This window comes from Schizophyllum commune (genome assembly GCF_000143185.2).
Source record: "Schizophyllum commune H4-8 unplaced genomic scaffold SCHCOscaffold_12, whole genome shotgun sequence".
NCBI lineage: Eukaryota > Fungi > Basidiomycota > Agaricomycetes > Agaricales > Schizophyllaceae > Schizophyllum > Schizophyllum commune.
The window spans coordinates 673616-700711 of record NW_026089549.1 but is presented as its reverse complement, the minus strand read 5'-3'; the positions used below and the strand labels follow the sequence as shown (position 1 = coordinate 700711).

General features: G+C 57.2%; 8 protein-coding genes and 1 non-coding gene across 9 annotated transcripts; 3 read left to right on the top strand and 6 right to left on the bottom strand.

Moving 5' to 3' along the window:
* Window positions 1–758: 758 nt before the first annotated feature.
* SCHCODRAFT_02516718 (uncharacterized protein) lies at window positions 759–8355 on the top strand (the record flags this gene model as incomplete). Its single annotated transcript, XM_003027745.2, has 13 exons — window positions 759–1156; window positions 1213–2098; window positions 2240–2258; window positions 2520–2776; window positions 2826–3093; window positions 3144–3319; window positions 3372–3805; window positions 3854–4602; window positions 4676–4746; window positions 5038–5212; window positions 5262–5446; window positions 5777–8112; window positions 8199–8355. The coding sequence occupies 13 exons, from the start codon at window positions 759–761 to the stop codon at window positions 8353–8355; spliced, it is 6111 nt and encodes a 2036-aa protein (XP_003027791.1).
* A 625-nt stretch (window positions 8356–8980) lies between these two features.
* SCHCODRAFT_02640608 (ubiquitin-conjugating enzyme E2) lies at window positions 8981–10163 on the top strand. The gene is made up of 6 exons (XM_003027744.2): window positions 8981–9046; window positions 9194–9246; window positions 9353–9448; window positions 9508–9691; window positions 9757–9883; window positions 9937–10163. Exons 2-6 carry the CDS (start codon window positions 9223–9225, stop codon window positions 9947–9949), a joined length of 444 nt encoding a protein of 147 aa, XP_003027790.1. The 5' UTR covers window positions 8981–9046; window positions 9194–9222; the 3' UTR covers window positions 9950–10163.
* A 407-nt stretch (window positions 10164–10570) lies between these two features.
* On the bottom strand, window positions 10571–12770 carry SCHCODRAFT_02516226 (uncharacterized protein; the record flags this gene model as incomplete). Its single annotated transcript, XM_003027477.2, has 6 exons — window positions 10571–11540; window positions 11603–12024; window positions 12078–12256; window positions 12308–12572; window positions 12627–12694; window positions 12752–12770. The coding sequence occupies 6 exons, from the start codon at window positions 12768–12770 to the stop codon at window positions 10571–10573; spliced, it is 1923 nt and encodes a 640-aa protein (XP_003027523.1).
* Window positions 12771–12932: 162 nt separating this feature from the next.
* SCHCODRAFT_02640604 (Caleosin-domain-containing protein) lies at window positions 12933–14003 on the bottom strand. The gene is made up of 4 exons (XM_003027476.2): window positions 13803–14003; window positions 13597–13749; window positions 13386–13544; window positions 12933–13325 (listed from the first exon to the last, which is right to left on the bottom strand). Exons 1-4 carry the CDS (start codon window positions 13918–13920, stop codon window positions 13030–13032), a joined length of 726 nt encoding a protein of 241 aa, XP_003027522.2. The 5' UTR covers window positions 13921–14003; the 3' UTR covers window positions 12933–13029.
* Window positions 14004–14703: 700 nt separating this feature from the next.
* On the bottom strand, window positions 14704–16782 carry SCHCODRAFT_02640597 (myo-inositol oxygenase). The gene is made up of 10 exons (XM_003027475.2): window positions 16337–16782; window positions 16080–16208; window positions 15962–16030; window positions 15815–15870; window positions 15683–15760; window positions 15572–15624; window positions 15493–15514; window positions 15272–15433; window positions 15132–15211; window positions 14704–15078 (listed from the first exon to the last, which is right to left on the bottom strand). The coding sequence occupies exons 1-10, from the start codon at window positions 16398–16400 to the stop codon at window positions 14892–14894; spliced, it is 900 nt and encodes a 299-aa protein (XP_003027521.1). The 5' UTR covers window positions 16401–16782; the 3' UTR covers window positions 14704–14891.
* A 682-nt stretch (window positions 16783–17464) lies between these two features.
* Window positions 17465–17538, bottom strand: SCHCODRAFT_t233. Its single transcript has one exon. It is a non-coding gene; the product is annotated as a tRNA-Ile (tRNA).
* A 428-nt stretch (window positions 17539–17966) lies between these two features.
* On the top strand, window positions 17967–20689 carry SCHCODRAFT_02640596 (uncharacterized protein). Its single transcript, XM_003027743.2, has 9 exons — window positions 17967–18610; window positions 18662–18822; window positions 18873–18951; window positions 19007–19278; window positions 19330–19608; window positions 19662–19835; window positions 19887–19983; window positions 20037–20310; window positions 20378–20689. Exons 1-9 carry the CDS (start codon window positions 18381–18383, stop codon window positions 20501–20503), a joined length of 1692 nt encoding a protein of 563 aa, XP_003027789.1. The 5' UTR covers window positions 17967–18380; the 3' UTR covers window positions 20504–20689.
* Window positions 20598–22057, bottom strand: SCHCODRAFT_02640593 (uncharacterized protein). The gene has a single exon (XM_003027474.3). It carries the CDS (start codon window positions 21855–21857, stop codon window positions 20739–20741), a length of 1119 nt encoding a protein of 372 aa, XP_003027520.1. The 5' UTR covers window positions 21858–22057; the 3' UTR covers window positions 20598–20738.
* A 323-nt stretch (window positions 22058–22380) lies between these two features.
* On the bottom strand, window positions 22381–24341 carry SCHCODRAFT_02640585 (Indoleamine 2,3-dioxygenase). Its single transcript, XM_050346158.1, has 3 exons — window positions 24000–24341; window positions 23577–23945; window positions 22381–23523 (listed from the first exon to the last, which is right to left on the bottom strand). The coding sequence occupies exons 2-3, from the start codon at window positions 23871–23873 to the stop codon at window positions 22429–22431; spliced, it is 1392 nt and encodes a 463-aa protein (XP_050197924.1). The 5' UTR covers window positions 23874–23945; window positions 24000–24341; the 3' UTR covers window positions 22381–22428.
* Window positions 24342–27096: the final 2755 nt, after the last annotated feature.

Below are 27096 nucleotides of genomic sequence, written 5' to 3'. Positions count from 1 at the left end.
GATATCGCCAACGGCTATGGACGTGCCAGCAGAGTCAGAGTCTCGGAGACAGAACATGGCCATACAATCGACGAGCTTGACCAACTGTCGACCTGTCGCGGTCGTCTTGGGATGTCTCTTGCGTACCGCTTTTTCGACGCCATCTCGGGGCACCATAATGTATGTAAGCTGTCGAGTCAATGTGCATTTCTTCGTGCACTCAGAACCGTTATAGGGTACCCTCGACCTTGCAGGAAGGCACCCGGAACGATACGCTCGCCTTCGCCAGCAATTCAACATCGTAGAGCAAGAATTTATGGAGATTTCTCAGCACTGCACTGCCCCTCAAAGGCGAAAACGATTACCTGGACTTGGACTCCGTTTGTTGGATCCTCCGGACGTTTGGGTCGAATTTGCAGCAAAGTGGCGCCTTGGAGATCTGATGGGCTGGGATGATATTCGCGTGTGTATCAGTGAGTGACGCTCACATCTCGCACTGGCAGCCGCTCATGGCCTTGCTGAAGAGGACTGTCGAGCGGCCATGACGAGGAATCCTGAGCCTCTATATCAGAAACTCCTCCTTCTTGACCTACCGGCCGAGCTTTTGGACCACGTGATGACGCTGTCTACAAGACAAGAGCTGAGGCTTTGGAGCGCAACCAGCAAACTTCTGCGAGAACACGCATTCGGCTACATATACCAGGTGAGGCATACTAGACGTCGTGTGAAGCTGTTTGGGTCGCCCATCACAATTACAGTCACTATTTTTTGTACTCACTATGAAGGGAGGGCACGCGCTCTTCTCATCTCAGGATTGCACAGAGGAGGAGGCAATGCGTGCGCGGTATCAGTGGGCCGCCCAGCGATGCAGGAAAATGGAGCAAAGAATATCGCACGTCCTGCATCCCGATATAATTTGCCGCCCTCGAGAGCTTCAATTCGTGGATGAGTTCCGCATGGTTGTCGGCGGACTCTCAAACTGGATGGGCTGCTCGCACACGACATTGCTGAGGACGATACTCATGCGACTGGCCGACGTTATCAACTTCGCGCCACTCAAAACGCTCGTATTCGTGTCGCGCATAGTGCCGCTATACCTCTGGGCCGCCATCATCAATAACGAAACGTTACGGACAATCCATCTGGAGGCCGGCCTTGGTTCGACAGGGTCTATCTGGTGAGTCATGGTCTCTCATAGCTTCATGCAACTAAGAGTCATCCCGTGTTCCTCAGGCCAGACGCGCCACAAATTCGAAATCTCTTAATCACCATTCGCAACGACAAGGGCGCAGAGGGCGCGCGCAGAGTGATAGGTCTCTGTCCCTCTCTGGCATTCCTCAATGTTATCTCCGCCGACGCGGACACACCCATTTCGAACTCAATTGTGCGCCCCATCTCACAATGCTTGGATCGCTCGCTTCGTCGACTGCACCTCTATGGCATCGACCCATCGGCCGTGTCCAGCCTTGCTCGTACGCTGAAGAGTGCGGCGGCCCCTCTCCCACTCACGCACTTGTCTCTCACCTCTGCGGAGTGGACGCATCTCAAGCGGAACTGCGTCCTCCGCCTCATTCGGGGGCTGCGCAACCTACCGCATCTGCGCGTCCTTTGCCTGCGTGGTCTGCAGTACACGCAGCCCGGGCTTTTCGGGCGCATTGCGCGGTTCGCACCGAGGCTACAGGCGCTGACGGTCGGGCACCGGGTGTCGATCCTTGAAGCTACCAATCCCTTCTACGGTGCTCGCTGGCCCGCGCCAGCGTACGAGTATGCCAAGTACCTGACCGGGATGCGCGAGCTCCGGCACCTGGGCATAAACATGGAATTACAAGGACGGGCTTACTCTCCTGCCGGGCTGCTAGGCTTTGAAAGAAGAATGTCCGAACCCGAGATCGCCAGCTCGCTTGACGAAAGCGACCCGGAGGACGAGATCAGGGATCCGGACGACTATCTCACCCGAGACTCGGCGCGACATACGGCGGCGATGTTCGCTGCGTATGCGCCTGCCTTGCAGTCGTTCTTCGCGGGCTCGGAGGAGGATTGGGTGCCGATGTTTTCCTGCACGTTCAGTCGGAAGGATGGAGGAGGAATTGCTGTGAACGAGCGACCGTCAGAGTCGGAGGTTACTTTCGGGATAGAGGCTGCCGGGGGCAGGATGGGAGTGCCCTGGGACGTTGATGGCGATGGCGATGAACCTTGAACTACAGCGAGTGTCCTGTAGACGGGCGTGGCATTTGATACTTAGAAAATTAACCTTCCGTAGCTGATTTGTCATTCTGAAGGTAGGAAGCACACAATGGGGAGCCAGAGACTCACGTTCTTGAATTTGTGGGTGCATGGCTCGTCGTAGCACGTGATTCTTGACTTCGCCAAATGCGGAATTGCAATATCCCTGAGACCTCCCACGCTTCCATCTTTGTTCCTGCCACCACTGCACTCGAGACGTATTCTCAATGGATTCAGAGGACGAGGAGTTCTATAGCTACCTTCATGGTCAGGGCTAATTTGCCACCATCCGCTCCGTTTCTTAACGCTCTACGCAGGAGCCAAGCGCGACGACACAGCCCTCGGACCTCGAAGGCAGAATCCCCCTTTGAAGCTCTACGCCGACGATGTCTACGAAGCTCAGAACAGATACTGGCATGCCGAGTTGAATTTACGGGTCACCAAGAATGACAAGGACCCCGAAGAGCTTGAGTACGCCGAAGAAAGGGTCCAGCGCGCCCGCGAATTCTGCGAGATAGTGCTGGGGAGAGCGTACACGAACCGCCTCTTCGATAGTCTCATTGGATTCCACACTGTTAGTGTGATCATATCTTAGGCGCAACTTATATCTGATTTTATCGCAGGGAAGCCTTGACCTGTCAGGACGTCACCGTCCGCGCTATATGAAGCTATGCACTCAGCTAGTCGCGATGGCGATGGAATTGTTCGCGATGAAGGACAAGGTCACCATATCCACCCGCGAGGTGCTGGACTGGGACTTCAAGCAGATGAAGAAGGTGCCCTGCGTCGAGGCCGTCTACGACTTCGAACCGCCCACGCTCTGGGACGACTTTGCCGACAAATGGCATGTTAGGTATTCGCACGATTACGGATCGCTGCAGCGCGGAGTTGGTTCGTAGCCTATCTTGAGAGCGTCTGCAGTGTACTGATTCAGTCTTCAGAGCGTTGCCTGCACACCATCGGGTCTGCGGAGGTCCGCTTTCAGGTGCTGCTCTTGACCGACCTGCCGCCGGAGCTCCTGGACTACATCATGTCGATGGCCAACACAGAGGAGCTCGCCGCTTGGTCGGGGACGTGCAAGATCCTGCGCGACCACGCACTCACATATGCCTACGAGGTAAGCTCTCTTGTATCGATCATGCGGAAGCAACAGCCTAATGCACGAGTAGGAAATCAAATACCCACTCAATTCGGTGCATACGCTGGACGTGGACCTCATGGACAAGCTGCGAAAGCGGAAGGACGGGCAAGAGAAGGCGAACAATTACGTGCGCAAGGTCGCCCTGCGGCAGCGGAATGCGACCGTCAACCGAATGCGACATTTACTCAGGCAGAAGGACGCTTTGGCCAAGACGAAGAACATAATCTTCTACGAGGACTGGACTTCCGATCACTGGAGGTGGTTTGAGTTGTTGGGCTGTTCGTACAACGATTTCGTGGGTCCACTCGTCAAGCCTCTGGCGCAGCAAATTCGTTTGGCGCCGCTCACTGAGTTTTCCTACCGATCGCGGTCCTTGTACGGGCTGGTGTGGAAGGCCATCTCGCAATGCATGACCCTTCACACGCTTACGCTCTTGACCAGCCTGCCTATGAGCGTGCAATGGTAAGAAGCTTCACTCGCGACTGAGCATGCGCTGAGAATATCGTACAGGCCTCCAGCGACCAGCGTCGTCAACCTTGTGCTGCATATGACGGAAGTCTATCAGCCAGACTTCCTCTGGGACATCGTTACGTACTGTCCCTCTGCGCTCTACCTTTGCGTCTTCGCACCCAGCCGACGAGGCGGAACCTCAATACCGCGCGCCGTGTTCGGCGGCAACGCGTACAACCCCCTCACGCAACTCCGCCGGATCGACTTGCATGGGATGGATCCTGGGTCTATCATCGTCCTGGCAGAGGCTTTCGTGGCCGCCGGGTTGCCCCCTCTCACGCACTTCGCGATCTCGGCGCCCACGAAGTCGCACATTACGAGGGAGCCGGTCTTTGCCTTGATCCGCTCACTGCACAACGCTCGCCAGCTGCAGACGTTGTGCATCTCGACCCTTCAGTATGTGCAGCCGGACCTCTTCGCCCTCATTGGCGAGAACTTGCCCTGGTTGCGATTGCTGGCGCTCGAGCATCAGCCCAGCAAGTATCGAGAGGTCAGGGGAGGCGGGACGCACTGGCCCCGCCCCTCCTTCGAATACGCCCCTCATCTCGCTGCCTTACCGCGCTTGAAGCACCTGGGGATCAACATAAGCGCGTACGACCTGACTTACACTCCGTACGCCATGCATCGCCTTGAAACCGGCTACGACGGCGCATACGAGGAGGACGAACATGAACTCGACCGCTTGTTCAGTCGGAGTACTGACGATGTCGATCTCGATGTAGAGGACCCGAGACGCATCGACGGCCTTGGTGAGTCGGCAACGAAGGCGACGGCGCGTTTGTTCGCGATCCACGGGCATGGCTTGCAGACCATATCTTTCAGTACCCCCTCGCTGCTGTGTCCTGGGTCTTCGTGGGCCGTTGATAGGGATGCCGATGGGAAAGTCACCCTTCGTGAGTCGTTCACGGACGAGGAACACAAGTTCTGTCGCACCGGAGGGGCTGGCTTCATGAGGGCCGACTGGGAATTCAGCGCGAGCGAGATGGCGAACACCGTGTAGCCTTGGACCATCTCCGTTGTTGTGTTTTACATGTACTATATGCGCCTCTAGAGTTTTATGTACTAGCTATCATGAGCTCGCCGCCTGTGGGTCAATGTTGGGGCTGCCAAACACACGACAACAACAATGGCCATTGTCCCATTCCTGGCCTATTCTTTTGTTCTGCGTTTTCTCCGGGTCTCAGACATTCACAACCCAACCGATGCTCGCTGCGAAGGGCTCCGGTTCAAGGAGCTCTCCCATCGAGCTTTCCGACGACGAAGATATGCGCGCCCCTGTCCCGAAAGCACAGACGCTCGCAGTCAAGCCTGGGCGGAATAACGCAACGCGGCAAACGTCGCCGGCGACGAGGAGTAAATGTGCGTGACATGAACGCTTACTTTTCTCCTTAGCTAAAATCTGCAGCAGCGGCGAAGAGGAAACGTGAGGAGGAGCAGCCCGATGCATTCGTACCGCGACCGCCCCCGAAGGTCACCGCACAAGCCCCCGCGCCCGTCCAGCCCCAGCCGAAGCAGAAGAACAAGAAGAAGGCTAGCAACAAGCAACAGCAGGGTTCGAAGCAGGCGCAACCCCCTCCCAAATCCTCCCAGCCAGTCAGCAAGCCAACGCGTACAGGCCACCCGCAGCAAGCAGCATCACATTCAGCTCTCGCTCTACCCCCGCATATGGTCCCGCCTCATATGTCGGCTCCCCTGATGAGCCAAGGAGAGTTCTTCGACGCCCCTCTGCAGTCGGGATGGGTCAATGCCATGTTCAGCGCCGCGGAAGGACCTTCCAATCCTCCTATCCACCACACCCTTCCGCAGAAACCGGATGTCGAGATGCATGATCCAATGCCTTCAACGTCGTATATCCCCCCTTCAGCTTCGGCGCCGTCTCAGCGACCTGCTCCCTCCCTCCAAAGTTCACCACCTGTTACCCAGGCCCGTGCGAAGGCACCTGCTCCAGCCCCCACCGCCAAGAAGCAGAAAGGGCGCTCCATGACGATAGGCTACGAACCCGATCCCGACCCCAAGGCTGCCCACGGCTGCATTCCCAACGAAGCATTAGCTCCCCTCGCTCCCTGGACGCCCGATCCCGAGCGCACCCTGGTCATGGAGAACATTCCGAAGGCGTACCGCAATCACCCTGAGTGGGTCTCCAAATGGGCGCTGAGCGTCTGCGGCGTCGCGCCGCCAATCGTGGTGACGAACAAGGTGCTCCGGGACAGGGCGATCATCGAGTTCCCCTCGAATGCGCTAGCGTCGTCGGCCTGGAGGTCGAAGCGGTTGAATCCCGAGCTCGACAAGCTGCCGCCCGATCAGCTCAAGGGGCAGCCGCGACTAGACTTTATCCGCGTTTATTGGCTTGTGGTGGACGGCGAGTCGCCAGGGTACAATCTGGCGCAGAAACGGCAGCAGGAGGCCAAGGGTCAGATGCCTGCCTCAGAGGGCGGCGAATCGTCCACTTCATCCGCGCCTGCACCCAAATTATCCAAGAAGCAGAAACAGAAGCAGAAAGCGGATGCTCAACACCAACAGCAACCCCCACAACCGCCACCCTCACTCACCCCATACACCGACGCCGCACTCACACAATTGCCCTCCCTGCCGAGACGACCATCACTATCCTTGACGCCATACACCGACGCTGCTCTTGCGGCCAATCATGGTCAACCGGTTCCCCCTTTATCCTATACGCCCTATGCGGACGCTTTCCTGCTCAGGCGCGCTCAAGCTGCAGCCGAAGGGCGGGACGTTTGGGACGACGATCTCTACGCGCAGGCACTGGCGTCTCTTCCATCTCTGTCTACGCCCATCCTTCCACCACCTCCGCCCAATGGCCATTCTGCCTCGGACAGGGCATCCCGGCCTCAAGCCTCCCGTCCATCCCAAAGACAACCCCCTCCAATGCAACTGCCGCTCAGGTCGCCGTCCCCTTTCGCCATCGGTCCGCCGATTGATATCGACATGAACACCATCCAGCGTCGCGCGTCGAGCTCGTCCGCGGACTGCGTGATGATATCGCCTGTGCGGTCGAATGCGGCGTCTTCGCCCGTACGTTCGCACGCGGCGTGCTCTCCCGTTCGCTCGAATGCACTGTATCCGCCCATCCGCTCGGAGGCGGCGTGCGCTTCCGCAGACCCCATCGTCATCGACGTGGACGAGGGGGAGTACGAGGTGGATGGTCGGATGCAATCGCTGGAGCCGGGCGAGATACGGATGGATTATGTGCCCCCTCCAGCACCTCCCAAAGCCCCCTTGGACCCGGCGCTGACACCACGAAAGCCTGCGCCAGTGGTGGCTTCGAAACCTGCGCCCGTGACGGCGTCGAAACCTGGACCGTCGAAGGGTGCGCACGCGAGGGAGTCCGCCCCGATGGCGTCGTCTTCTAGCAAGTCGACGGCGGCTCCGTCGGGGAAGTCTACAGCGACCTCGTCGGGCAAGGCTACGGCGACCCCGTCTGGGAAGCCTTCGGCGGCTCTCTCGAATGCGGCCATCACACCGGAGCCCATGGCTGTGGTGCAGGATGAGGTCGAGGGAACGACCCAAGACAAGAGTGAGGGGGTGACGCGGTTGGAGGACGAGCTGAAGGCTTTGGTTCGCCAGAGTAGGCGGACGGCGCCACGGGCAGCACCATCTCATTCTGCTGGACCTTCTTCCTCTCATTCCACTCAACTACCATCTTCGCATCCTACCCGGCCTCCATCGCCTCCACCTCAGTCATCTATCGCGACCGCAACGACGTCGCTCACTTCGCAGTCCTCGCAGATGAGCCAGAAAGCATCTTCTGCGACGGTCCCTCAGAGCGCTCCCGCGACGGGCACCCAGACCGCAACCGCGATGACATCACAGAGAGCAACAGCGACAATGATCCAGAGCGCAGCCGCGACGGTGGAAGACGACGCGGAGATGTTCATCAAGATGGCCATCAGCGAGGCGTCGACGCAACCTTTGAGCGCAGACTCGGCATCGGCGACGAGCGTAGGACCATTGGTGCTGCAACCCTCAATGCCAATGACCATTGAGCAGAAGACACAAGTATTGCAGACGAGTAGCAGGACACAAGTGTCGCAAAGCTGGCCTCCCCATGCGAGTAGCGGGTCACTCCACCCGAGTAACCGGCCACCCCCTGCGAATAGCCGGCTCCCCCCCTCCACAGACTTCGAACGCCTCGGTGATCATCTGAACGAAAGCAAACGGCTTCTGGCAATGCTGAGCGCCGCGAAAACAAAGGACGAGCGGGAGCGTATCGTCGTGCTCATCAAGGAAATGAACAGGTGCGCCGTGTTTTCCATGTTGTCTGAGCAGTGTTCGATTACTTCTTGTCGCGTGAGTTGACTTTGCTTCGTGTTTGTCTTTGCAGGAGGTATGCTACGGCGGGAGCAGCCGCGGCGTCCAGCACGCAACAACACACGGCCGGTCAGACGTCGAAGCCAAGGAGGAAGTGGCCAGCTCCCGAGCAAGGGCCGGTGATCATTGAGATCAGCGATGATGAGTACGAGTACGACGAAGCGAGCTGAGAAATGAGGGTACTGGGAGCCAGTGCGATGGTAGGGATGGATCCTTGGAGGTGCGCTGATGTACCGTGTGCGGTTGGGCGAAGCCCGATCCTGGCGAGTCTTTCGAATATTTTTCTTCTTCTTCTTCTTGGTTTCTTGTTCATGGCTTTCTTGTTTTGCGCTTCTTGCTATCGTTGTTCTTCCTTTCGCAGCTGAGATACATCTGACTATTTTGGTACGATACAAAGCACACAAGAGGTGAGTCCGCCCTCGTTCAGCATCGCAGTCGCTAAATTGGCTTTCCAGGACATAATGCCTATTGCATCAATCTCTTTCCTTCTGAAAACACGTGCCGTAGTGTCTGTGAAGTAGCAGCGATAGCCTGAAGTGAGGGGCATCGAGACGATGCACTCCCGTTTCGGCTGCTTGCGCCACTTCACAGACGCGAAGGCTTCGATTACAATGTATTAGTGTATATATGCATGCCTTCGACTGGATATAATCGTCCTTCTTGGATTTCTTGCGTCGAAGAGAACGAAAGGAGGAGTAAGAACGCCGGCGAAAGAACCAAAGCGACTGGCGGTGCAATTTCGAAGTGTCACGTGCGGCGACCGCCGACGCCGCTTACAAACACTGTACAAACAGCGGCAACCGCACTTGGTCCTCTACCACCATCTCTTCCGCTCGCCGCTCAGGTCTTTTCACCCAACCCGTAAGCAACGTCTCTGCTGTCGATCCCGCACGGGAACTCACCGTACCTCCCAAAATGACCTTCAAAATCGATGCCGTTCACCCCATCGCGCGACCGACTCCCGCCCAATCACATCCTGATCTGGACGATCCGTGTGCGATGTAAAAGATCTCAAGCTCCTTTTATCCTCATCTACAATGGCCCTCCGTCGCATTAACAAGGTGCGCGATTGCCCCAGGTGTTGCCGCGCGCTGGCCCGCCAGCGGGCGCGAAAGGCGGCGCTCTATCGGCCCCGAAACATGAGGCTGATCGTATCCTTGTCCACAGGAACTCGTCGACCTTGGCCGCGACCCGCCCTCCTCTTGCAGCGCTGGCCCGACCGGTGACAACATGTTCCAGTGGCAAGCCACGATCATGGGTCCGGTGCGTGCTGCGTGGCGTATATGCGGCGCACTGCTTGCTCACCTGTACTGCCCCTCCAGGGTGACTCGCCTTACGCCGGCGGCGTGTTCTTCCTCTCCATCACCTTCCCCACGGACTACCCCTTCAAGCCGCCCAAGGTCAGCTTCACGACCAAGATCTACCACCCGAACATCAACGCGAACGGGTCGATCTGCCTGGACATCTTGAGGGACCAATGGTCGCCAGCATTAACCATATCGAAGGGTACGTCCCCGGCGCGCTGCTGCCGCGCGATCGCATCGTGCTGACCATGCCGTCCCCTCGTGCAGTCTTGTTGTCGATCTGCTCCATGTTGACCGACCCCAATCCCGATGACCCCCTCGTACCCGACATCGCGCATCTGTACAAGACGGATCGCGCGCGGTACGAGGCGACCGCTCGGGAATGGACGAGGAAGTACGTTCGAACTGCCCTCTTCGCCTGATTGGCTGTTGACCTTACGTTTGCAGGTATGCCATGTAGACTGAGCACGGGAGACGTTGGCTAGTTCACGGTTTCCCGCGATGTACTCTATAACCGTCCTTTTCTTCCTCTTTCATGTATCGCTGTTCTATCATTCATGGCAAATTCTGACGACAATCCATACGACCCGATATCATAGAAATGGCTGGAGAACATCGGCGTGGTGAAGTACGACTCCATGGGTTTTCTTCGAGCAACGACATACCAAACTGTGCTCCAGAGCGCCATCGGAGCAAATCGCGAGTTGCGATCTCTGTCGACACCGAGTCAGGAAATGTGGCGTAGCACGTGCCTTCTGTGACATGAGCGCAACTGTGACGCTCTTTCTCCTTAACCATCGTATTATCGTGGAACCTTCAGCCTGAGCCTCAGCGGACTGATACCGTCAGATGTGGAACTTCCTGCTGTAGAGTTTTCCTTGCGAATAGATGGATGATGGGCGCATCAGTTAACATGCCAAGGTATTACACTGACATAGGCGAAGGCATTCGACGATGTTGAAGGGACATACTAACTCCAGGAAAATGCTAGTGATCTGTGATATGTGTACTTATAACCGCTGCCTTGTCAACTTCAGAAGAACGTACAGAGTACTACTGTTTGTTAATCTGGCGATCAAATTCAATGGGCAGTCAGCATGTCCATCTCCTTCGGAGTGAGCTCCCAACTCGCAGCATGGTACATCGGCATACACTTCGCAATATACTCCCCGTCCTCGGCGCTCAACGAGCAAAGCGAAGGGCTCTCGCCGTCCCTTTCAATCGACCACGACCACCGGTGAAAATGACAGTCTTGCATCTTGTGCAGTGCGAGGCTCTTCAAGTTCTTCGCATGAATCGCGAACAATTTGCCCGTCATCCAGCCCTCCGTGGTGCCGACAGAGTCAGGTTCAAGGCTCTCGTCGAGCGTGGCACTCGTCAGTGGCGTCTGGTAGAGTCCCTCCGTCGGCGCCGTGCCGTCGTACCCTTTCTCCATCTGCTCCATCATGCGCGGCGTGTGGGAGCTCGACATATCCATGTTGAGGCCCAGGTGGCGCAGGCGGGGGAAGGCGCCCAGCAGCGGCGCGTACTCGTACGCGGGGCACGGCCAGTGCGCGGTCTCCACATTCTTCTTCCGCTCGCTCGTGCTGTGCTCGAGGACGAGTGCCTCCAGCCCCGGCACGCTTTCGCCCATGAACTCCAGCAGCTCCGTCCACGCGTAGTGCAGGCCCGAGATATGCAGGACGCGCAGGTCCGGCGCGTGCTGCAGCGCCTCGACGAGCGGGAACGCGACCTCGCCGTAGACGAGCGAGGCCTTCGGCGCGATGGAGAGGTGCGTGAGCGGGACGCGCGGGATCGCCTGGATGGCGTCGGCGAGGCTGATCAGCGAGTCGGCGGCGATGTTCTGGAGGTCGAGGCGCTGGATGTGCGCCATGGGGTTGGCGGGGAAGGCGCCGAAGACGGTGTCGGGGACGACGCTGCCGTATTCTTCGATGCTGATGACCTTGAGGTAGACGGCGGAGGGGCAGAGCGGGATGATGTCCCATTGGTTGACCGGCCTGACGGCGTGTCCGATGCAGATGTGCAGGTTGATGATGTTGGGGGCGGGCGGCCTGAGGGAGCGAACTGCGTCAGCCATCGACCTCTCTCCGCAGCTGAAGGGCATGAGACCCACCAATCCGGCCGCTCGTCCACCAATCGCGTCGTCAGCGCCGCAGACCGCACACTCGGCTGCGCCGCAATCGCCTTCCACACCGGTGTCGTCAGCGATCCCGCCCGATAAATCACCCTCCCCGGCTTCGACCTCCCCAACACCTCCGCCAACAACGCATACGGTTTCTCCGTAATCTCCTCCGCCGGACACCGCATGCGCTCGACGAAGCCAAAGTGGTCGTGTGTCCAGTCCTCGCCGAAGGTCAGGGTGCGGATGCGCTCGAGGATGTCCGGGCGGGAGAGCAGGCGCTCCATGCGGCGGACGAGGGCGTCGCGGGCGGGAAAGGCCTGACCGCGAAGGTAGGCCTCGAGCTCGTCGGGCGTGTCCTCCAAGTCCCGCGCCGTCGGCCAGTCGATCTCGCGCGCCATCGTGAGGTCGCAGTACTGCGCGACCGCTTAGCATGTCGTCGGGGAAGAACAGGGACAAGGACTCGTACAGTATGCGGGCGCTGCGACGCGTGCTTCTGCAGCGTCTTACAGACTTGATTCCAAACCCTCGCAACCAAGATATGACACAAATTCATGATATGGTCGAGCAGCTCGGGCGGTAAGTCCAAGAGGCATAACTTCTGGAAGCGCGGCTCCGGGTGAGCTTCAATCACCTCGCGGCACTGCTCTGTCGCATGTAATCAGTCATACGCAGCATTGTGCGTAGACCAGTGCTTACGGATGCCAGCGACCAACATCGTGTAGTTATAGCAAGGCATACCGCGATTCCTGGTGAACTCCTCCCACGCATTGGGCGGGTCGAAGATGCAATAGGGCTCAACGGCCTCAATGACGCCAGCCGGCGTGGACAAGCGAAGAGGACGATAACCTTCCTTGACCGTAGCCACCCTGGCAAACTCAACGCACGCGCGCTCCAGATCGTCGAATCGCGCCCTCGCCTCCTCGTAAACGGGGCGATGACGCCCGGTTAGGTTGTGAGAGCCCTAGACCATGTTTGAGTCAATATCACAGAGCAGCATCATGCTTTGAGGACATACGAGGTGGAACCCTTCAATTGTGTCCAAAAGCCTGCCAAGTTCCATTTGGGTACGCAGCTCGGGATTGACTAGTTACGAATAAGCATGTCTGCCTTCCACATCACCAGCTCATCTCACGTGCATACAAGCCCCGCAGTCGGTCATCGTCGATATCCATAGTTGAAGGAAAACGGAGATAAGAGGAAGGACGTGCCCTGTGATGGCGGACAAAGAGAAGAAGAGCAACGTGGGAATAGCATGACAAGGATACGAACCGACACGTGTGCGAAACGTGATCGTGTACAATAAACGGTTAAACTTCTTCATAAACCGCTGCATGACTTCAGGATGTTCTATTGTCCAGGAGCTCGCTAAGTTCGTACGTCCCTAGTCCGAAGGAGTTCCCCTTCGCGGTGTTTCCAAATTATGCTCTCTTCTTCCCCGAAATTTCCTCGTATATGCTGCCGTTGTAGACCTTCAGCATATCTTCACGCTTGATGGCGCCCTCCGGCGTCCGACGGTTCCAAAGCAGGATCCAGGTTGCCAACCACTCGAAGATAGCTGCGCCCCAGCCGAGGAAGTCCAGTACGCAGCGCTGGCCGACAATAAGCCGAAGAGTGTCTGTCACGAGGAGGCCGTCCTTCTCGGGGAGGGACGAGTATTTGTCGAAAATGCGGTCGAACTTGTCCTCGATGTAGAGACCATCGTTATCGTAGGTTCCTAAACGAGACAGTCAGTACTGACGCTAGCAGGGCAAGTGAAGGGTGCAATGCTACGCACCCGTATCGGATCCGTGCTTGTCGCGGTGGATATTGGCGACGTGTATGCGCAGGAAAGGATCAGGGATCCACGACTTCTGCGTCCAATACGCGAAGTTGCCGTGGATGATGACAGTGGAGATGAACGAGAGGATGATGCCGTATTTCAGGGCATAGAATCCTGAGCATTGACGCGTTAGCAGTACCACTCTGAGCGAGTGCTGAAAACTCACCAATGTAGGTATCTTGAGGCCAGATGATGCCGTCTCCGTCTCGGTCGAAGAACGCGACATGCTTCTGTAGGGCGGTCTTCTCGCCTTTCTGGCGCTGCTGCGACGGTCGCTTTCGCGCGCTGCCATTGTAGCCGCTACCATTCTGGAGGTCACCTAAGGGAGCCGTCAGACTCTGATATCATATGGCTGATGAGACTCATGCTTACCCTTCTTCGCGCTTCGCTTGAGAGTCGGACTCGGAGCCCGCGGCGGCTCTGCCTCCTCTTCGACGACGTGCGTCTCCTCTTCGGGGTTCGCGACTGTGGCATACGAGGGTGCGGCCATGGTTTCTGATTCAGTATGGAGGAAAATGACTTCTGCGTCACTCTACGGTTTGCCTGTGGTTCGCTTGGGAACGTCGAGAAGACGGCGGGGGAGAGAAAGGAATTATCGACGCCAGCGAGCGCAGAGGGCTTTTATCTGAGGCTGATTAGCGCGTGAAATCGACGCGTTCCCTATAGGCGCGCCACTAGCGAAGACTTGAAGCGCGTCATTGAAGGCTGGCAGGTCACCGATGACGTCTGCGTTGCGTAGATGCTTTTGTCCGCATTTGGAAGGTATTGTTGTTGGACCCGCAAGGGCGAGCTGCAATCGGCAACATCGACGAAGCAATCAAGAAAGCTGAGCGACAAAAGATGGATAGCTGAGCTTATTTCTCATGTGCACAAAATCGGGGGACAAGGGCGAAGATGAGGGTTTCTACTAGAACTAGTACACACCTAGCTGTAGTGTAATAGCCACAATGACAACGCAAGCTCGCCACGAGCCGTGTTCTCGTTTGTCGCATATAGAGAACTTGCGTAATGGCGTAAGGTATGCGGCTATACCACAAGCGTCCTCGCCCGATCCTGGAAGCTAAGCCATCTCGAGGGCAAAGGAGGTGGAAGCAGGACCTTCCAGTGCGAGTACAGCAGTTTTCCGTCAAGAAGCCATGCAGCGACAGCTGCACGATATTTCCATCTCATCCATATGATGCACAGCTGGAGGGGACTGCATCGAAGTGGTCACAATGGACGGAAGAGAGGAGATAACACGCCTCGTGCGCGGACCCTTCATGGCTTCGGAAAACGCCGGTTACGCCTCAGTTCTGGTTGAGTGGTTCCACATCCTGATTCATCTCCAAAGCGCGATGGACAGCGGACAGAGTCAATGGTACATATATCCGAATAATCATACATATGGTACATATCTGACAGGAGTATTGCAACCACTCGTAGGTCGGACTAGCAGGTTCAGCACGTCTGCAAGGTCGGCGCCTACCACTCGATAACCTCGGGGAAGAACTTCTCGATGAGGCCCTGGTAGTACGGCTTAAGCTTCGCTGGGTCCACCGAGTCGTCGCTCTTGCTATATAGGTCGTACGGGTTGAACGCCTTGACGGCGGCAAGTGCCTTCTCGTCCTCGGCGTTGCAGAGGTGCTTGTACGCGCCCTCACGGTGCCAGCTTGGGGCGTAGTTTAGCTCATAGCGCAAAAGATATCGCTCAAGTCGACGTACGGATAGAAGCTATGATAGCGGATCATGTACAGCGCCTCGACTGGGAGCCGGCTCTGGTCGCGCAAGACGTGATATAGGTACTGTAAGGCAGCGTTAGCCGCCCGGGCATTGTTGATAAAGAACAAAGAAACATTGCGAACCTCATCGTGCCCCCAAGAAAGCATGACGTTCTCCAGGCCACAGTGCGGCTTGTAGATCCCATACTCCGTCGAGTATATCTCGTCCTTCGAGTCCGGGTTGCCCGCGAACGTCTCCGGATAGATAATCTTGTCGGAGAATTTGCACCCGACGACGAACGTATCCTAGAATAGCCAGGCTCAGCTTTCAACCCCCATTAAAGAGACGACGAATATATACACACCCCCACGACGTCCCACTGCCCGCTTTTGGGTAAAGAGTGTCAGTCTGAGGCACTCGCACGGCGCGGAGAGAATACGCACTCCGATCCGAAGACGTAAAGCAGCTTGCCAAGGTCGTGCACCAGGCCCGCGACCTACGCGCCCGCAATACGAGGTCAGCGCCATCTCGCCGGGGTAGTCCGCGCCACCCACCTGGAACCACTCTGGCTTCCCATCGCGGCGGATCGCCTCTGCCGTCTGCAGGAGGTGCTCGATCTGGGAGAGGTCCGTCTGCAAGCGCCGTCAGGGAGGTGTACAATGGACGCTCAGGAACGTGAGACGCACGTCGGGGTCCGAGTCGTCCCGCAGGGTGTCGAGCTTCTCCATGGCTTCCCAGATACCTGACGAGCACGCGATGATTAGCGTCAGGCGACGAACAGCGTCACGCGCTCAGAAATGCGCAAAGCCAAGAACGCTGGCTAGCATACTCACCCATACGTGCCCTGACGTGCTTCCGCCGGTTTGCACGCGCCTGGATGTTGAATTCGACGGTCTGCTTCTCTGGGAATGGGGTCAGTGGAGGGTGGAGGTGACGGTGGACGCAGCTCACCGTGCTGCTCCTTGTAAAAATTCTTCACGCGCGCGCAGGCCTCTTCGTAGCGCCGAAACTGCGTCTTGTCCTTCTCGGAGTCGAAGTTCGCCTTGGTGTCCCATTGAACGGCGCTCTTGAGCTTGTTTACTGTGTCGACGGCGTTGACGTCAATCCCACACGTTATGAACGGGAGTACATGAGGGCCGACGGCCGAAGCAATAACAGCCGGAGTAGAGGGAGAGAGCGGGTATGGTGGAAGGGGGGGCAGTACTTACCCTCGTCGACCGCGTCGGACGTCTCCTCGAGATGCTTGTCAATGGGCTTGTCGATGATGATCATGGTAGATAGACGAGAGTCAATGGCAAATGAAAGTCAACCGGAGATCTCAATGGGAGGTGACGGAAGGAGGGGGAGAGGCGGCTTGACGAGACGGCCATTCCATCGTACTTATAGAGCGCGGAGACAACGGGCTAAATGGTTTACGTAAGGTTCCTGTGCATAGTGAGGCGTAGAGATGGTGAGAGCGGCCCACGATAACAGGGCGCTTTTGGAAATCTGCGCGCCCACCGTACGGAGAGCTTGGCGACCGCGGGCGGTGGTGGTGGCGGAAGACAGGACGCGTGATGGACTGTGATGCAATACGAAGATCCTCGGTCCGGGCGCCCGGGCCCCCGTGGAGCCCCTCATCGTCCACGAAATGCTCCCCATATCATACGGGGAGCAGCGAAGTGGGGGAAGCCCGAAGTACCGCAGGGACGCTGGGTATATGTTTGTCAGAGCCCACGAGGGGGCGGGGTACGAGAATGGCTCTTCGGTCCGAGGGTATGCAATCGTGGGCGCAGAGGAATGCGGGAGATAGGTTTTACGAAGCGTCGCCAGAACTCCACGGTGGAGGGCACGATCTATACTGCATGAAGTGACGCACGCGCAAAATGAAGTAGCAGGCGGGGCTTGCGCGATGCTTGCTTGATCCAGCTGTTGGCTATAATAGATGGCGCCGTGTCATGAACTGTTCATCGACGAATGCAATGAGTGCGGACCATACATGCCTCTTAATATACGTACACTGGAAACACGCCGACACAGCGATGTACGCGGGTTGTCGGCGAGAGCAATGCACCGTGGGCTGTGGATTCCAAGGAGGATCCATACCTCTTCTTATCGTAGTCGGATCGCAACCGTTTCAGACCGAAAACAGAGCTCGAAGGTCGTATACAGCCACGACCGGATATGAGAAACAAGCGCGCAAGGTGGGCGTCTAAGTATGTACGCTGCGCGTGAGATGCAGCAAAAGCACATGAAAGCAGAGGCGACGTACCTGGGCCTGCTCGTACCCCTGCCAGGTCATCTGCTGCCCTGCTTGGGAATACGCATGCGCGTCAAGCGGCGAGGGAGGAAAAAGATGGCCCGTACGGGGGTCGAACCCGCGACCTTGGCGTTATTAGCACCACGCTCTAACCAACTGAGCTAACCGGCCTGTGCAAGTCTAGTCTCGGATCCCATTTTCGGCCGCACCAGCACGCCTAGGTTGTGAAGGGTCACTATGCCGCCGACTGCACAAAAAGCATGCCATGTTCGTCTTGGAAGAAGCCGGAAGAGCGCGTGAGAAGCGTTTACATGTTCAGCATGCCAAGTCGGACTTGTTACTCTCCGAGTCGCCAATCTCTTCCTCAAGGGCGAGATGTAGTTCGAGAATACGTGTGTTCGGTATGGCTCCCCCAGTACCAGCGTCAGCGCAGAGTCTAGTTCATAGATATTGGCAGCACAGACATGGTGGTTTGGGACAAGCCGCCCCTGGCTACAAGGCAACGCCACATGGACGAGACAAACACAGACAATCATGTGTCAATGTCCGTCGCCAGTCGAACGCACTCCATGTTGAACTCGGACCTCCAATCCAGATGGCTATCTTGGTCTCAAATTTCTCACTAAACTGGGACTGGGTCTTCTTGAGAGGCCGAAGTGCTAGAGCATTCCAGTCTACACGATGATATTTGCGGCCCTTGTCATTCATCGCTTGGAACTTGAGTCACTCATAACCTTGTCTGCCGCGCATCCCCGGACGCAGCGACAGAAAATTACCTGATTTTTTTCCGAGTATCCACTCCGCTTGTCGGTGATTGTAGGCGCCACTACTCGTGGTCGAACACCGCATTTGATCAATCACCTCCTAGTCCCGGTTGTCCACCTCAAACCAGTTTACGACCGCGCCATGGACGGTCTGGTCACCGGGCGCGACCCTCGGTCGGGAGTCGTGATGGCGTATAAGTATTGACGATCATCCGCTTCCCTCTCAAGCTTCGTCCATTCTCGCGCGCTATGACCGCCTCGTTCTATAACTCCGTCGAAAACCTAGACGTCTCTACGGCTGCTCTCGCTGCAGCGCCCGTCGTAGCGACACTCGCCCTGTACTCTACTGCAAAAACACTCGGCCGCCGCTATCGGGAGCGCGAGCTCAAGCGCCAGACATGCGTAGCGGAGGTCGAGCAGATGGGTACATCGCGGAAAGGCGAGAAGATGAAGGGTACCGCAGTCATCTGCGGTGGAGGGTGCGTATGACGCTTTCAATGTAGTCTCCCCGATACTGAATATTTGAATAGGTATAGTGGCCTGGTCGCCGCCAGGATATGCCATGATCACTTCGAGCGCGTTATCGTAATCGAAGCAGAGCCCTGGTTGAATACGGATGAGGGCAAGATGGCTCGTTCATGGGAGCAGAAATCGCGGCGAACACGTATCATGCAGTACGAGTCCCTCAATAGTACGTACGATGCGCTTCTTTCCACAATGTTTTCTAAATCCTTGTCGCAGCGCACGACGGTTTCGTCTACCGGTGTATGTCGCGACTCTTCCCCAAATTCAGGGACGAATGTGCAGCGTCAGAAATACAGTACGTCCTCTCATCCTTCCCTCCTCGATTCTGCCCATTCACCGCGTCTTTGCAGCGTCGGCAAGCCCATCCCCAAGCTCCACTTCTGGGGCATCGGCGCAAAGTGCATCCCTGAAGAACTGCCGGACGTCCACTTCACCTCGCGGCAGGGCCAGGAGACCATCATGCGCCGCCTCACGATGGACAAGTCGAAGTACCCGAATATCGAGCAAATCACCGGCCTGGTCGTCAGTCTCCACGCGGATCCTATCGACCGCCAACGCGTGCAGAAGATCTCGGTGCGCACGGCGGCGGGGACGGTGGATATCGAGGGTGCTCTCTTCCTTGGTACGTCGCTCAATCCCGTGCAGTCCTTCGCGTGTTCATCATTGTTTGCAGACTGCACGGGCACCGCTCAAGGTCCGAAGTGGCTGCAGCGCGCCGGCTACGCAAACCCCGCTAACTTCGGTCCCGACGACAAGAAGTTCGAAGACATCAAGTCCGAGTACAACCCGCACGTCCGCTACTCGACGCTTGAGTTCAATCTTTCGGAGGCTAACCGCAAGCGGTTCCATGAGCTGATCCCGAAGAGCGACTCCAAGTCCGTGTACGGGTGCATGCCGCACCCGGAGAAGGACAACACGAGCGTGTATATCGCGGAGCGGGATGGCGGATTGAGTGAGTGGGCATTTGCTTGTCGAGATGCGGTGCTTGACTGACAATGAACGTAGTCCACGTTTGCGGTGGCGGCTACGGCGACGCGGCGACGCCGGAGAACATGGACGACTTCATCGAGTGCTCGAAGGCGCGGTATATGGAGAAGCCGTACCCCGACTTTTGGTACCCGGTGCTCGACCATTTGCGTGACTGCGAGGACGAGATGGTGGTCAGCAAGGTCGTCGTCCGTGCGTGCTACACCCTCCATTTCTAGGCACATGGAGCTGACGGATATACAGCTCCGCGCAGCTACATGCGCTGGGACCAGGTCGGCGACCTCCCCGCCAACTGGCTAGCCGTCGGCGACGCCGTCCTCCGCGTCAACCCCGTATACGCGTATGTCATTCCTAATTCACCCATCCCCCACTCTTTACTGACGCTCCTCACAGCCAAGGCCTCAGCCACATCCTCCACTCCATGGCCACCTTCGACGCCTGCCTCCGCGAGGTCTGGGTCGACGGGCAATCCGCGCCCACCAAGATCCCCGCCACCTTCGCCCGTACCTTCTTCACGCGCCAGCACCAGAAGATCGTGCCAATCTGGGAGAGCAACAAGACGAGCGACTACGCGTTCGCGACGACGACTCCGTGCAAGGGCGAGACGCTTGAGAAGGGAGCGTGTCTGCGGTGGTACTTCAAGCGCTTGCGGTATCTGATGCAGGAGGTGAGCTTTTCTCCCGTCTTTTTCTCTTTGTCGTTTGAAGAGTCGGTTCGCTGACCCTTGCCACTAGGACACCGACATCACGCGTCGCATGGTCTGGGTCGGCTCCTTCCTCGCGCCGGACGTCGACATCCTTGCTCCCAGTGTCCTATTGAAGGTTGTATGGGACGTGATCAAGCGCCCGTATGTGGGCTAGATGCGCACATGCGGATCTCCCACTAGTTGGGGACTTGCAGCTCGGATGCTTGATCGTATATCTGTACTTGGCATATCCTTATTGACACTCGCTCGCATTCGCTTATTTACGGGTGTGCTTTGACCTAAGTTATAGTAGTTACATCGCGCAGAAGACTAACTTATCAACACGAATGACACGTTCTTTGCTATCTGCAGCATTTCGAGGGTCCTGGGCGACAACTGTACAGGTATGATCACTGGCCACAATAGAGCTTGTGGAAAGGCCATGCCGCGACTTGATGATCTCTGCTGCAATAACGGGCGGAAGAGCAGCACTTGGCCTGCACCTTCGGTCCCGGTGCGCCACAGTGCCCACACCAAGGCTCTTTTCCACGGCTATCCCATCGCCCCTTCACCTTAGCCGCGATTGCCTTCAGATGCATTTCCTCCTCGTCCCCCTCCTTTAGCGGTGGCAGCTCGACGGTAATCTCTTCCATGAGCAGCTCGTTCGCCTCCGCGACCCTGTCGAGACGCGCATCGTATGCCTTGATAGGTTCGAGCACAAAAGTGCCCTTACCCTTGACACCGCGCCCAGCGTCGCCGAACTCGAGCGAGGCGAGGTTGAGGACGGTGCGTATGTTGTCCCATCGCGCGGGGGCGTTCCCGAAGGTCAGCACGGAATGCCGCGCGCGGCCGTCCTGGCCGGGAGTGTGGTAGACCGTCGATTTATCCGGCAGGAAAGAATTGATTGTGTGCATACGCAGGCCGCGCAGGACATACTGAAGTACAACCCGGTGAGAGATTGTCGTGAAGTATTCGGGGTCGGTACGGTCATACGTGCGGACGCACAGGTGGGTATCTGCGGGGTAAAGGGCGAAGAAATATTGGACCAAGCGCACAGCTGAATCGCTGGAGCCCACACTGCGCGACTGATAAAAGAGGGTCTCGCGATCTCTGTCTGATAGCTGAAGATCGGAAAAGCGAAAGGGAGGATCGGTGAGACCAGCAGCAGCAGCGCGCTGTTCATTGGCCGCAACAAAAGTCGCTGGGGAGTCTTGGTCTTTCGTAGAGGCGGGCCCCCTGTGATATAGAAGAGAGACGCCATGACGAGGCTCATCCAACTTCGACACAAATTCGAAGTTGGGTTCGCCAGTGGCTTTCTGGGCAGGCGCCGTCGCTTCGTGATACGCTGTGCGATCCCAATGGGCCGCGAGCCTATCGTCGGTGAAAGGCTGTCCATCGTAGACAACATCGAGTAGCCTGTATCCATGAAAGCGTGGCTCCGCAATAAGACGCTCGTAGTTAAGCAGAAGGGCGATATCGTAGAGATCTAGCGTCTCCTTGAGCACTGGCATCGCATAAGCGCCCGACATTGCAGGGGAGTTTGGTTCTTGGTCGGTATCAGGAAGTGGGTGGCAGGGCCAGATGACCGCTTCTGCCAACAGACGATGGACGATCTGCGTGCGAAGATGGCAGGGAATCACGCCAGTGGATGAGCATCGATATCAGACACGGTGAGAACTTACTGGACATGGGATAGCATGGGATGCACGGCTTCGAAGTCACGCTGGCAGGTACGTGGCTTGTTTACAGCACAATTCCTTTGTCTGTTTATCTGATGGGAGACAAAGGAAGGTGTGAACTTGAGGGCGTGGAAACGTCAGGTTCTCGAGTTGAACTTTGACATCCCCATACCTAGAACATTAGATTCCAAGGGCATGCAACATCAACGACGAAGCTGTCTCGCAAGTTCGAGATGCCATCGTCCCATGGTAGTCGGCAAGAACCGAGCTGCCAGAACTATCACATTGTGAGCGTGACAGACGTCACCAAACTTCCTTCCTCCTGCTGTCATCACAATAATGCTGCGAACGACAATAATAGCAATATATAAAATGCAGGACGTTACAGTCTACCAAAGCAGAATAAATAAACGAACACGCTTCAATTGCAGTTATCCTTCAGCATGGTGCGCCTCGTGGCATCGCGACCAGCCTTGAGCAATGTCGAGACCTCGCTGCCGCCAGTACCCTTCGACTTCCCCTCCGGACCCTTCGCCTCCATCGCCTTCGCCATCATCGATAGCGGGCAGCCAGGCGGGAGCTCCTTCGCCGCGGACACAACGTAGAGCACCGCGATCCCGATGTGCGCGTCCCGCAAGCGCTTCATCGCCATGACCGCCGCGTCATACGGCTCCAGAAGAGCAGGCACCTCCTGCGCGAGGTTGCGCAGGCGCACGGGCGCGGCCTCGAGGTACTCGAGGAAGTCGCGGTGCACGCCGGGCATGTAGCGCCACATGCGGCGCATGAACCCGAGATCGGCGCGCTTGTTCGCCTCGCAGGGCTCGGGGACGCGCTTGTAGCGGAGCATGTGGTCGACGTCGAGCCAGACGTCGATCGCGTGCATGAGCGTGCTCTGGCCACCGGAGGGGCCGAGGAGGTCAGAGCCGGGCTCCTCGCCGTCGAAGATCCACGGGTGCTCCTTGGTGCTGCCGATGAACCAGGGACGGATCTTCCAGTAGAAGAGGTGCGGGTCGCAAAGCGGGCGGACGCTCTTGATGAGCTTGTCGAGATCCTCGATGACGAGCTTTAAGCGCGTGAGCATGCAGGAGACGCAAGGAAGGTTGTCCGGGTTCTTCGCGTCCTCCTTCGTCATCTGCGAGAGCTCCTGCATGCAGGTGAGCAGCTCCGCGCCGCGAAGCTCGCAGTTGACCTGGGACATGTAGAACGCGGACTCGTCCTCGGTCTCGGAGAAGAGCGTCTCGTTCTGGAGGTTGTCGGGTGTCGTCGGGCCATCCGGGTTGATGAGCTCGAGGTTCCAGATGATGGTGTCGGCGTAGGTGAGGACGGGGGCGATGCGAAGCGCGCGCGAGACAGCGACAAGCGGCTTGGAAAGGGACTTCGGGATATGGATAGGTGAGCACTTGTCCATATCGTCGTCGGGGATGGAATGCGCGTAGTAATGCAAGATGAAGGCAAGGACGTAGTGCGCGCGCTGCTGCTCCTTGAGGCCGAAATCGGAGGTGTCGAGGACAGGCCACTAGGCACAAAGTAAGTCTGCCACTCCTGGAATGAACGAATTCGAAGACTCACCGAGTCAACCTTTTGCCTCCAAGATTTGCTATATGCGCGACGGGAGATCGCCTCGTCGCTCTCATCACATCCCAGGCTCACCCTGCCCGCCGCCTCGCGGAGGGTGTCTTCCCAGATCTGGTAGTCCCCTTGCAGCCGCGGGAGGGGTCGTGGTGGGACGAAGCCCGTCTCTCCGTCGATGTCGAACTCGGGGAGATCCCGCGGGGCGAAGCACGGCTGCCCGTAGCCGGTCAGGGCGCTCATGGTGGCCCATAGCTGCGAGCAGACATGGTACGGGAAATAAGTGAGGTACTCCATGGGAAGCGCAATCGACAGCGTGAACGGGAAGATGAAAACGAGCTGTGTGGGGGGCAACAGTCTGCGCGGGAGGTTAAATAGGCGCGCTTCCCCAACGTCGGCAAGCCTTACTCACCGAATTTCCAGAAGCCCACCTTATTCCTTGCGAATAGTTAAGGGGCTGCGGAACGAATGCAGAATTGTGAGAAGCGACGATACCGAGGGGGAGTCGCCTCCTGCCTCCGCTTGATATAAGGCAGGGCATCCGGTGCATCAGGTGCGGTGATAGGCTCCTGGGGGCGCGGTAATGACCAGACTCAGCGACAGTGTCAAGTGAGCGAGGCGCGTGTGTGCGTCAGGTCAACGCACGGCGCTAACAGGACCGTTGTGTTTTTCATTCATGGTTCATTCTGGCCTCTGTATCATCGCCTTCGTTACAGTGCTGTTACGCCTCGAGGCAGGCTGATTGTTCACTTGGACGATACCAGCATGATTGGGCGTGGCCCCGACGGACGTTCGTCGTGTTCTCCTGCCGCCTCTGCTGTTCAGGGAGTGTTCGTGGGTGGTCTATTTGCAACTTACCACCGCCGGAATCCTGTTTAGCGTCACAGCTAGAGCGGCTAGACCTGGCCAGAGGTGCGTCATGCCCATACATACCATCTACTCGGCGCTTACCCAAAGGTCCACTTCTGAGGTCGATCCCGGGGTCGCACGCGGCTCGATGCGCTGATCTCCATTTGAATGTGCCCTCGAAGAAGTCGCGTTCTCCGGCGCCGTTTGGCAAAAGGTTTGCCTGGAGCGTACTCCGTCGCCGTGCAAGGGACAAAATGCGGCTCCCCGACGCCACCGTCGCTGCCGAGCTACACACAGAAAATTACGGTGGCGGCGGTCAATTGACGGAGGATTTTTCCCCGCATCCTTCCTCGGCAAATGCCGTCCCGCGTGATTTCTCACGGTTCGACTTTGATGATCCTGCTGGCCATGACCTATCTCGCAGCTTCATAGCAATACATAGATAGGTCATCGATTCATCTATGACACTGACATAGCTACTCTCAGGCTGTTGCTTCATTAGCTGCTCATCGAGGCACTCCATACCGACGCTGTTTGACACTGTTCATTCAAGTCTATTAGCCATGCGCAGACCTCATGTAGATCATGCCTTAATTGTCTTCTTGGCGAGGCTCTCTATTTCGTGCTGATATGAGAGGTACAGACGCGGCCTTGGGGGCGACATGTCTCGTGCGAAGATGATAAACATAGCTTCAAGTTCAGACAAGTGTAAAATGAAATTGTTGCTGGTAATTCATATACTAGATTGAGTGCAAGAAATGAGAGCGGAATGGACGCAATGCAGAAAACCGCATACGAGCTGTGTGGCACGACAGGCGATGGGGCATTGTGGGCCCAGGGCTGGCAACATTATCGGGCATGGTGACCAATGGCCCTCGTTCGGCAATCGCCGTCGTTGACTTGGCTCACGCCACCAACTCGTGTTCGCATCCGTCGACGAGGGGAGAGACGAGGGGAGAGTCGATTATTATTATTCGATCGGATCTGAGGGACCCGAGCTAGCGTGCCGCGCAGAAGGTCCGCCGCCGCCGGAGCACACGTGTGCCGTTGCCCTCAGCCTCCGCGTAGAAGGAAGAAACCGCCAAGCCGCCTTGTCTACAGGCAACGATAAGGGTGAAGGGCGAAGACGCCTGCGGGGGCTCTGGCAAACCAGCGATACAGCGACAGCGTTATGTCACAGGGTGACATCGGCATCCTCCGTATTTCTGTCGGCCTTTGTCGCCCTTGACCTAGATGAATAGAGTGAAAAGACCCCGCCTACGTAGTACATCTATACTCACTCTAGACGACCCTATCCGGGTGTATCAGGCTCGACGGAAGGGCGCAACATACTCGAGTAATGCGCGCACCTGTGCACGTGACAGGTTGAACTGGAGCCGACTTCAAACTATGATACGCACTTTCCTGGGACTTTTGATGTTGCCTGTTGTGCAGTTGGGTAGCTATATCACTCCGGTGTTATTTTTGGTGCTCAAAGGAGCCTCCAGCGGTTCAGAAGGAGTCCCCCGAGCCCAGCAGACGCCGAACCGTTTGGAGTGTGACATAACGTGACGCATTGCTCAAGCTCTTGCGAAACCGAGCAAGGCGGAAACAAGGGGGGTTGGGAACCGAACGAAGGCATTTCGAACCCATCAACTTCTCCAGGCTAAATCGAATAATAATAATCGACTATGGACTCTCCGTCGACCTCGATGCTGCGGGAGAAGCCCCTTATACTCCCCCCGGGCTACAGCCGCACCCACGAGTCTTCATCTGCTGATAAGCTGACGCCACGCCAGAATAAAAGGGACAATCCGGGCTCCCTTCTTTCTGTTATCCCCCAGGCAATTCGCCGCAGCGCTCGATCCGTACAGGGCTTGCCCCTCTTTCTCGAGCACCCTCCGCTTAGCTAGTTCCCAATCATGACGGGAACGATGCGGCGGAGACGACAGCGGCCGTCGTTTTGATCTTCTCGCTCGATGCGACACTGGGCTCGTCCTGGTCGGTCTGTCTACACGAGATATGCGTCGATACCGGTGCGGCAGTGGGTGCAATCAGGAGCTTGGGTCGAGGAGTGTAGTGTCCAGTCAGATGGGCCCACACGTACTGTCGGGTCGCGCTTCCTCGTACCGCTCCTTTTCGGGCGGGCTTGACTTGGCCCGTTGACTTCTCCTTGTTCTGCCTCAGCGCGGGCTGGGAACAGAGCTTGAAGAGGCTTCTGGCTAGGTCATGCTCGCTCGGGCTGGGGGGCTACATGGAAGTCCGGATCAGTGGTGCATGTGGGCTCAAATTGGATAGTGCGCTTCAAATGAGCCTTGCTTCTGCTGTATCCAGCCATCGGCATCGACGCGTCGTGTGCAGACTTGTTCGTCTTCGTTACGAAGGCGTTGTCGTGCTCGACAAGTGGGAGACGACGGTCGCCGATGTCTAATTTGCGGCGTCTGCAGTTACGTGCTGTGTACTTGCCTGGCTCACAGGCAGTGGCACTGTGCGCAGTGTCCAATTTTTGGGAAAGCCCCTTGAGGGCGGTGATGGCCTGGTGCAGCAATGTAGTATTTAGTCTATTTCAGTCTGTGTATCTCCTGTACTTGACTTCCACTTGCGAGTAATGAGGAGATGGAGGTTCAGAGGACCTTGAGCGTACCTTTGTGGGTCCAACCAACGTGCAAATCGCGTGGCGACCATGCATCGC

What these genes read in the sequence shown, in the direction of transcription:
- SCHCODRAFT_02640608 (XM_003027744.2), top strand. Translation starts at nt 9,223, where the DNA reads ATGGCCCTCCGTCGCATTAACAAG. An exon ending in CCCTCCGTCGCATTAACAAG is followed by an intron (nt 9,247 to 9,352) that starts GTGCGCGATTGC and finishes CCTTGTCCACAG; the next exon opens with GAACTCGTCGACCTTGGCCG. An exon ending in AGCATTAACCATATCGAAGG is followed by an intron (nt 9,692 to 9,756) that starts GTACGTCCCCGG and finishes CCCCTCGTGCAG; the next exon opens with TCTTGTTGTCGATCTGCTCC.
- SCHCODRAFT_02640604 (XM_003027476.2), bottom strand. Translation starts at nt 13,920, where the DNA reads ATGGCCGCACCCTCGTATGCCACAGTCGCGAACCCCGAAGAGGAGACG. An exon ending in CAAGCGAAGCGCGAAGAAGG is followed by an intron (nt 13,750 to 13,802) that starts GTAAGCATGAGT and finishes CGGCTCCCTTAG; the next exon opens with GTGACCTCCAGAATGGTAGC. An exon ending in CAAGCACGGATCCGATACGG is followed by an intron (nt 13,326 to 13,385) that starts GTGCGTAGCATT and finishes TGTCTCGTTTAG; the next exon opens with GAACCTACGATAACGATGGT.
- SCHCODRAFT_02640597 (XM_003027475.2), bottom strand. Translation starts at nt 16,400, where the DNA reads ATGATCATCATCGACAAGCCCATTGACAAGCATCTCGAGGAGACGTCC. An exon ending in GGGACGACTCGGACCCCGAC is followed by an intron (nt 15,761 to 15,814) that starts GTGCGTCTCACG and finishes CGGCGCTTGCAG; the next exon opens with ACGGACCTCTCCCAGATCGA. An exon ending in CTTTACGTCTTCGGATCGGA is followed by an intron (nt 15,515 to 15,571) that starts GTGCGTATTCTC and finishes TTTACCCAAAAG; the next exon opens with CGGGCAGTGGGACGTCGTGG.
- SCHCODRAFT_02640596 (XM_003027743.2), top strand. Translation starts at nt 18,381, where the DNA reads ATGACCGCCTCGTTCTATAACTCCGTCGAAAACCTAGACGTCTCTACG. An exon ending in CGAGGGTGCTCTCTTCCTTG is followed by an intron (nt 19,279 to 19,329) that starts GTACGTCGCTCA and finishes CATTGTTTGCAG; the next exon opens with ACTGCACGGGCACCGCTCAA. An exon ending in TGCGGTATCTGATGCAGGAG is followed by an intron (nt 20,311 to 20,377) that starts GTGAGCTTTTCT and finishes CCTTGCCACTAG; the next exon opens with GACACCGACATCACGCGTCG.
- SCHCODRAFT_02640593 (XM_003027474.3), bottom strand. Translation starts at nt 21,857, where the DNA reads ATGTCGGGCGCTTATGCGATGCCAGTGCTCAAGGAGACGCTAGATCTC.
- SCHCODRAFT_02640585 (XM_050346158.1), bottom strand. Translation starts at nt 23,873, where the DNA reads ATGGAGTACCTCACTTATTTCCCGTACCATGTCTGCTCGCAGCTATGG. An exon ending in GGAGGCAAAAGGTTGACTCG is followed by an intron (nt 23,524 to 23,576) that starts GTGAGTCTTCGA and finishes CTTTGTGCCTAG; the next exon opens with TGGCCTGTCCTCGACACCTC.